The sequence below is a fragment of the Myotis davidii genome, unplaced genomic scaffold (assembly GCF_000327345.1).
Source record: "Myotis davidii unplaced genomic scaffold, ASM32734v1 scaffold663, whole genome shotgun sequence".
Classification (NCBI taxonomy): Eukaryota; Metazoa; Chordata; class Mammalia; order Chiroptera; family Vespertilionidae; genus Myotis; species Myotis davidii.
Window position 1 is genome coordinate 3,180,388 of NW_006295816.1, and position 8,361 is coordinate 3,188,748.

Consider the following 8,361-nt stretch of genomic DNA (forward strand, 5'->3'; position numbering starts at 1 on the left):
ATAATTTGTGTATAAAGCTTCTAAATTATGAGAATACTGGTTATATTAACAACTGTGTTTGAAGTGGTTATGGTGTTTTGAATAAAACAGCTGAAATACTGAAGTTTCTTATATACTTCTATGAAAACTATCACGTTGTCTTGAAACTCCTAACGCTCTCAATGATGGACCCAGGAAATGTTTAAGAACTTGTAAGAAACACATGAAATACAGTATATAGAGCAGTACCTAACTTTAAGGCCTTGTTCAACGCCACCCGGGCGCCAAACCACGAGGGGTCCAGCGTCCGGAGGGCGTTGCGGCTGAGGTTGAGCTCTTGCAGCTGCGTGGCCGGAGCGAAGAAGCCGAGGGCCACGAAGTTGATGCGGTTGCGGCTGACGTCCAGCCTCCGGAGCCTGCTGTCCGCGGGGAGGCTGCCGTTGGTCAGGGCCTTCAGCTGGTTCCCCGCCAGGTCCAGGCTCTCCAGCCGGGGCAGGAGGGTCAGGCTGCTCCAGTTGAAGAAGGCCAAGTAGTTGTCCTGGAGCCGCAGCCGCTGCAGGCTCCGGGGGAGGTGGCCCAGGTTGTGCGGCAGGACGGCGTGCAGGTGGTTCCGGGACAGGTCCAGGCTGACCAGCTGGCTCAGGCCCTGGAAGAAGCGGAGGTAGAGGTCCCCCTCATTCCACATGCGGTTCAGGGCGTTGCCGCTGAAGTCCAGGGCCCTGAGCGAGGCGCTGCGGAGCTCGGGGGACACGCGGCTGTGGATGGCGTTGTGCGCCAGGCTCAGGTAGCGCAGGCCGGGCAGCTGCGCCACGAAGCTGAAGTTGTGGCCCATGCCCTGCATGGTGAAGGCCTGGCTGTTGTAGCTGAGGTCCAGGGCCCGCAGGCAGGGCAGCTCCGTGAACGAGCGGCCGTGGTACAGGTCCAGCTTGTTGTAGGACAGGTCCAGCACCTGCAGGCTGGTCAGCAGCACGAACTGGGAGCCGTTGACCTGCGAGATGCTGTTGTAGCTCAGGCGGAGGCACTGGAGGCGCGACAGCCCGGCGAACATCTCCGGCTCGATCGTCACCAGGTTGTTCCGCGACAGGTCCAAGGTGAAGCTGAGGTTCTTGCAGTTCAGCATGAAGTCCTCAGAGCTGGGGGCGTCCCTGGGGTCTGGCGCGAGGTGCCCCGCGGGCCGCCAGTTCGCCCCCCCGGCACCCACCTCCCACGTGGAGGCGTTGGACCCCAGAGGCCCGCTGATGCGGTTGTTGGACAGATCCACCTGGCGCAGGCTGGGGTAGGCCTGGAAGACGCTGAGCTGGGCCCAGTTGATGAAATTCATCTGGAGCTTGAGGGTCTGCAGCACGGGCAGGCGGGCCAGCGGCCGCAGCGTGCTCTCGCTGAGCTCACGGAAGAAGATGCCGGTCATGTCCAGGACCTCCAGGGCGCGCAGCCGCCCGAAGGAGGGCGCCAGGGTCATGTGGGCGTAGGACACGCCCTTGTGGTAGTTGAAGGACAGGTAGAGTTTGCGCAGCTTCCGCAGGCCCTGGAAGGCCGTGGTGTTCTGGATGCAATCGTACAGGAAGTTCTCGCTCAGGTCCAGCACGGAGAGGTTGCCCAAGCCCCGGAACCAGCGCGTGTCCAGGCTGGAGAGGGAACTGTCTTTCAGCACCAGGCCTTCCAGGTGGCTCAGGCTGCTGAAGGTGTCGGGGTGCAGCTGGGGGAAGCCCGGGGGGCACTCCACGCAGGGGTTGCGGGCGTGGTCGCACCGGCGGCAGTTCCCGCCCACGTCCAGCACACGCAGGGCGGTGAAGTTGGCCAGGTCCGCAGGCCCCAGGGAGACAATGCGGTTGTAGGACAGCAGCAGGTTGTGCAGGCCGGGGGGCAGGTCGCGGGGCACCGCCGTGAGGTTGTTGTACTTGAGCGACAGGTGGGTGAGGTTGTGCAGGCCGAGGAGGGCGCCGGGGGCCACCTGCACGGCCCGGCCGCAGGGGTTCTGGTAGTAGCAGTTGCCGTCCATGTACAGGTGTGTCAAGGCGTGCAGGCCCCTGAAGCTGGCGGCGTCAATGACCAGGATGTTGGTGCGGCTCAGGGACAGGGTCCTGAGGGAGTGGGGCAGGGCGGGCACGGTGGTGATGTTGTTGTAGCTCAGGTTCAGCTCCTCCAGGGTGGGCACGGCCAGGAAGGTATGGGGCTCGATGGTCATGTGGCAGGCCCAGTGCATGATGCTAAGGCTGCTGGGCGGGCAGTTCCACTTGAGGTTGAGCCACCGCAGGCCGGGCAGGTGGGCGAAGTCGGAGTTGTGGAGGTGGCGGATGCGGTTGCAGCTCAGGGAGAGCTTCGTGATATTCTCCCGGGGCGAGGACGCCGAGAAGTGGGGCACAGATAACAGGAAGAGCCACTCGCAGTTGATGTAGTCGGGGGCCTGAAACTCACAGGGCAGGAAGGCGGGCAGGGCGCCCTGGGACAGCGCCAGGGCCAGCACCTGGGCCTGAACCAGGAGAGACAGGGGCAGCGGGGCGCCATGGCAGGGGCCCTGTGGGGAGGAAGGGGGGCAGGCAGTGTGAGTACCAGCCCAGCTTCACCTCCCCACCCAGGTCAACTTGGGTCGGGGACTCAGCCGTTGACGCAGAACTGCCTCTGAGACCCAGAACCCAGACTCATGGTCTAGACTCTAGACTTTCACTCATAACCAAACCCCAGCTGCACCAGAGCCCGCAGGCCCCAGGCTCCCCCACTCTCCCTCCGTCCTCAGCCCATTTCTCTTCTCTCCTGAGCAAGGAGCCCCCTCCACCCTCCGCCTGCTGCTCCCCAACCCCTCCCTCTCCCTTTGGCCAAGACCCAGGCAGGAATGAGGGTCTCTCGCTGGGGTCCAGGCCGGGGACCGTCCAGGGCCTGGGTACCGGTGGGCACTGACCAGCCCTTTCCCCAGTGTCCAGGAGCCCTGGACCTGCTGCAGGTCAGAGCCAGGCCTGGGCGCCCAGCTTGGCATTAGCCCCTGGGCCACAGTGAGCGAGCCCTGGGCCGCAGCCTCCTCCTCCGTGCAATGGGTTGGGGCCTCCTGCTCAGAAACGGCTCTGCTCTGATGTCCTCAGGGCCCAGGGAGTGCCCTGGGGACATGTGGGTGACAGTGCGACCCCCATTGTCTGTAGCTGCCAAGCCCACCTCTCTCCGCCCCCCGGCCCCCGGCCCTGGTCCCCTCCCCGGGGGTCGGGGGGGAGAGGGCGGCGGTCCTACCATGACAAGGAGAGGGGCTTGTCCAGAGGGTCTCGCTTAGCCAGTCCCTTCCCGCTGACTGCTGCCAGCAGAGGAAGTGAGAATTTCACAACCTCGTAGCCCCCTCCCTGCCATGGCTAGGGGGCCGTGCAATGAGTCAGGCCATTTGCATAGTCAGATGGCAGACAGGAGGCCCGCTCCTTCCTCTTTCACTCCCCTCCTCGCCCCCCCACCCCCTGCCCCTTCCCGACAAGGCCACCCGTGCGTCCTGGGCCTCACACCTGTCTCCTGGGGGTCCTGGGAGACACGGGGCCCAAGCCCAGGCGACGCTTACCGAGGAACGGGCATTGGGGGCAGTGCCAGACCCCGTGGGCATGCCGACACCGTGCCAGGCCTCCCCTCACCCTCGCGCCCCACAGGCGCCTCCTCCCTGCACCTGCCCTTCCTGGCCCGGCTGCCCGGCCCCAGAGCTCTTTGGGACCTGGGGATGGGGAGCTGAGCCTCCCAGGCTGCAGCTGCACCCCCGGCCTGCTACTCCCTCTAGGAGCAGGGCCTCCCCGTCGGCGTCCCCCACACCCTGGTGCCGCTCAGAGCACAGCCCCGTGGCCGGGCTGGACCGCCTGGCTCGGCCTCCCACGTCGGGCCCCACGCCTCAGGGGGCCCCAGCCCCCCAGCCAGGCCCCTGGGCTCCACTTCAGGTCCGCCGGCACCTGCCCGTCGCCCGCCATCTCTTGCCTAGACCGACGCCATCAGCCCCTCCTCACGGTGCCCGGTTTCTGTGCTCACACCCACCCTGTTCCCGTGGCCCCCGGTCACAGGAGGCCCCTCCTCGGCTCAGGCCCCTCCAGGACCCGTTCTGGAGCCAAAGCCACACCCACATCATGGCCAAGGCCCCGTCGGACCTGCCTCCCTGACCAGCCCCACCACCCCGGCCTCCCTGTGCCGGCCTGGCCACACCTGTGACGCTCCCGCCTGTGCACGGCCGGTTCCCTCTGCCCAGAGCTCTTCTCTCAGATCCTCCGTCGCCTCCATCGGGGGTTGGGGGGGCCCTCATGTCTCCACTCACAGGTCGGCCTCTCAGTGGGGCCTCCCCTGCCTGTGGGTAAACCTTCATCCTGGGCTGAGCCCCTTTTCTGGCTGTTTTTCTCTTTTGTAAGTTTTTACCGATTAACGTGCCATTTCCTTGCTTTTGCATCGTCTATTATATAGCCTGACTGCCCTGCTGGCACGTCGGCTTCTGCCTGCATCCCAGGGCCCACCCAGTGCCCAGCACACAGTAGGTGCTCTGCTTGTTGAACCTTGGCTGCCCAGCCCTCAGCTGGACAGAGAGGTCCTGAGTGATGATGAGTGAACGCAGAGGGCTTCTGCTGGGGGAGGCAGGGCGGGGCCCCTTCTGCAGGGACGGACAGCCCTGAGCCCTCGCCCGGGCTGTGCCCACAGGAGAAAGGACAGTGCCAGGTCAGTGGCTGAACCCGCCGTCGACCTGGGTCCTCACCCCTGCATCCTCTGCTGAGTCCTCACCCCAGGGAACCTCTCCCGGGGCCCCTGGGACCAAAGACCCAGGCCCTCTCCCCTCCCAGCAGCCACCGTCTGCCTTGGGGGCAGAAACCAGGTCCCCGAGGTGGCCGGGAGCTGCCAGGGAAGCCTGTGCGTGCGTGCACACACACGACTGGACACGGCAAGATTTCAGACGCCCAGACACACCTGCCATAGCCCAGCCCCACCGAGGCTGGGAAGCCCAGTGGGCAGAGCTCCCCATGGGGCAGGCCGCGAATGCCCCCAGGGAGCCCCTCGTCCCACTGCCCCACCTGTAAATTTATTCCTCCATAAAGGGGCTGGCAGGCGGAGTTAAGGGTTTGAGAGGCGCATCCCCTGCGCCACCAGGAAAGGGAAGTGGCTATAATTAGAGCTGTCCTTCCCAAGGCAGAGGAGGCGGATCACCGGCAGCAGACGCTCCGCCTCTGGCCCTGAAGGGGAGGAAGGGGCCGCTGGAACAGGTGTGGGAGCGGACGCCCCCCGAGGCCTCCAGGGGAGCCAGCCCTGCCCACGCCTGGCCTGAGCCCTGGATTCATTCCCCGCGTGTAAGCCCTGTAAGAGCGCGTGTGTGTCGTTTAAAGCCAGTAAGCTTGGCCCGGCCGGTGTGGCTCAGTGGTGGCGCATCGACCTATGAACCAGGAGGTCACGGTTCGATTCCTGGTCAGGGCACATGCCCGAGTTGCAGGCTCGATCCCCAGTGGGGGGCGTGCAGGAGGCAGCTGATCCATGATTCTCTCTCATCATGGATGTTTCAATCTCTCTCTCTATCCCTCTTCCTTCCTCTCTGAAATCAACGGCGAGAGGGGTGGCCAGTAAGTTTGGGGAACTTAGAGCAGCCATAGGAAACCCACACACCCGGCCTCATGTCGCAGGGAGGTGTGGACTCTCACGCTGAGCCCCCAGCCACCGGCGGACCCTTCTGAGGTGGTGCCCTCGCACCCACGACAGTCTTTGCTGACACCTTTCACATTGGGGAGGGGCAGTTACATGCACAGGGCCCCCCAATGCCCACGGCCAGAGGTGCTCTGTTAGGCCAGACTCGGGTGTTGCTTTAAAAATACTTTATTCTTTAAAAAATACAGCATTCAACCATCTCATCCACCGTGACCCCCTGCCCGGCCCCGACGGACCCCACCCCTTGTGGCCAAAGGGGTCCGGGCCGTGAAGGGACCCTGGTCTCAGCTCCCTTGGGGACCAAGTCCATGCCAGGCCCTGGAGACAGCCAGGCAGGGTCCCTGACACGCTGGGCACACAGAGGAGGGGCAGGGAGAGCAGGGGGGAGGGTCACGCCAGCCCAGTGGCCCTCAGAAGCGGCAGGAGGGGTCAGTCACCAGCCCTCCCACCCCAGAGCGACCCTGCCCCGGAGCCCGGACGGGAGGGAGGGCGGCGGCGAGGAGCGGGCGGCGGGCGGCCCCACAGTCCACCGGCCAGCCTTGGGCTTGGCGAAGGCCTGCTTGAAGGCGTGCTGCTTGGGGTGCACCTCGTCGTACAGGAAGTCGGCCGTCAGCTCGGCCCCGTCGCCGATCTCAATCTGGGGGGGGGCATGCAGTGTCACCCCACCGGTGCGGGGCCCAGACTCCCCACCCCAGCTCCTTGATCTCTCATATTCCAGCCTGGGGTCTCCTCCCAGACCCCCACCTGGACGGCCACCTCCAGGAACATGGAGCCTGGGGCCCGCTGCCCTGCACACCCTGGTCACCCCGCCTTCCGGGCCCGGGACAGGAGACACGGAGCCAGGGCTCGCTGTCCCGGCCATCCAGGGGCAGCCCTGGACAGGGCCTCAGTCTCCCCAGCCACCCAACGGGCAGGAATGGCCCTAAGTCCTGCTCTGCAGAGTCCAGGAGGCGGCTCTTGCAGCTGGAGTAGAGCATGCGCTCCCGGATGCTGCACTTGTAGCCCGGCATCGAGTAGATGAACACTGGGGGCCCGGGGCGAGAGGGGTGAACGGGCGGCCCCCCCGCTGCAGTCCCGCCCCGCCCCTGCCCCACCCGGGGGCCCCGTGCCACTCACCCACAGACTCGAGGGGGTCGCCCTCATGGGTGTGCCTGTAGAGGAAGAAGTGGTAGCGGGCGGCCGCTCGGGGCACCCGCGAGGGCAGCTGGGCCACGTCCGTGGGCTCCGTGAGCACCAGCTCGATCGTCTCCCGCGCCAAGTCCAGCTTCTGCCGAGGGCAGGGGGATGCCAGGGCACGGGGTGAGGCAGGGCCCGGGCCCACCCGCCAGGCGAGCTCCGAGGTGGGAGGGTGGCGGGCAGGAGCTCCCTCTGCCGGGACGTCCCTCCCCGCGGCCCCCACCCTGCAGGTCCCGGCCCTAACTCCCCCGGGAAAGCTCTGCGGGAAGAGGTCCCCCCCAGGGCCATGGACAGGACCAGCCCACCCTCAGACGCCAGCCGCTGGGGGGCCGTGTCTTGGAAAGGAGGAGCCATTTGGCTCCAGAGGGGGCGGCCTGGACCACAGGGGCCGACGGGCTGCCTGGGGGATGGGGGTGAGGGGGAGTCTGGGACAGGAAGGGGCTGAGAGCCAGGAGTCAGTGGAGCCCTATGTGTACCGTGTGCGGGCGGAGAGAGGGAGGGACTGTCCCAGGCCCCCTGCCCAGGAGCAGGGACAGGCAGGGAACATAGCATCCATGACACACGGCGGCTGCACCCAAATGGGAACAGGTAGGGGCGGGGGTGGGGTGGGCAGGTGTTCCCGCCGGCACACGGGGGAGCCGCGTGGACAGGCTGGGGACCTGGGTGTGCACGCTTGCACATGTGGGGGGGCAGGCGGGGGCAGGGGCGGGGTGGGGGCTGAGCGCCGCGGGTCCGGGCAGGGAGCGCACCCCCCAGCTGGATGTAGTTGATCGTCTTCTGCCGGAGCTGCTGCAGCGCCCGCTGGGCCTCGGGCTGCAGGGGGAAGGCAAGGCCCTGCCGCGTCTGGGGCTTGCTCTCCACGCTGACCTCTGTCTTCACCTGGGGGCAGCCATCGTGAGCGAGGCCTCCCCTGCCGAGCCTGACCGCGGCCACCGGGAGCACAGGCCTGGGGGCGCCTGGGGCCCCCCAACGCCCCCGCGCACCCACCTCGTTGATGCGGATCTGCTGCAGCTCCCTCTCGGCCGAGGTCAGGGGGGCGGGCGCCGCACAGGACGACAGGTGCTTCTGGTACCCGGCCAAGGAGAGGTCGTCCTGCCGCGGACGCAGAGGCGGAAGTGGGCTCCTCGGGCGGGCTGCCGGGAGCCCTTGAGCACCCAGCCTGCCGCCTGGGCGCTCAGCCCTCCCACTCATGCCCCAGCCTGGTGCCCACTCGTTCTGTGACCCTGATCCGTCCCGTCCTCTGAGGCCTGTGACCCTGGCTCGGAGGGTCCAGCGGGGGCATTACCTTCGCTGTCCCGAAGAGCTCGTCCTTGACGTGGCCGCCCCCGAACTCCTTCTTCACCGTGGCCCGCGTGGCCGCGTACAGCATCTTCAGCCGCACCTGAGCGGCGGGGACAAGCGTGAGACCCCTCCAGGCGGGCTGTCTCTCCAGCAGCAGGTCACCCCCTGGTGCCCACACACCCGGCAGAGGGCGCAGTGGGGCGGCTCGGACAGCAGGGGGAGCCCTTGCCCAGCTCAACCTCTGACTCCCAGAGCCGGCGGATATGGCCAGGAGGCTGCAGGCGACCCCAGGGCCTTCTC

The 8,361-nt window shown here is 66.5% G+C and overlaps 2 protein-coding genes across 2 annotated transcripts in view; both read right to left on the reverse strand.

Annotated features, from left to right (window-relative positions):
• TLR9 (toll like receptor 9) overlaps positions 1-3,416 on the reverse strand; it is a 3,737-nt gene extending 321 nt beyond the window's left edge. Inside the window, exons 1-2 of the mRNA XM_015568301.1 lie at positions 3,196-3,416; positions 257-2,494 (exon numbers count right to left, since the gene is read on the reverse strand). Of these exons, the coding sequence (XP_015423787.1) occupies positions 257-2,494; positions 3,196-3,198 (2,241 nt within the window). The 5' untranslated portion in view covers positions 3,199-3,416. The remainder of the gene's footprint in view (positions 1-256; positions 2,495-3,195) is intronic.
• A 2,344-nt stretch (positions 3,417-5,760) lies between these two features.
• Positions 5,761-8,361, reverse strand: part of TWF2 (twinfilin actin binding protein 2) — a 3,892-nt gene continuing 1,291 nt past the window's right edge. Inside the window, exons 2-7 of the mRNA XM_015568302.1 lie at positions 8,066-8,355; positions 7,768-7,872; positions 7,534-7,659; positions 6,721-6,871; positions 6,524-6,628; positions 5,761-6,258 (exon numbers count right to left, since the gene is read on the reverse strand). Of these exons, the coding sequence (XP_015423788.1) occupies positions 6,038-6,258; positions 6,524-6,628; positions 6,721-6,871; positions 7,534-7,659; positions 7,768-7,872; positions 8,066-8,355 (998 nt within the window). The 3' untranslated portion in view covers positions 5,761-6,037. The remainder of the gene's footprint in view (positions 6,259-6,523; positions 6,629-6,720; positions 6,872-7,533; positions 7,660-7,767; positions 7,873-8,065; positions 8,356-8,361) is intronic.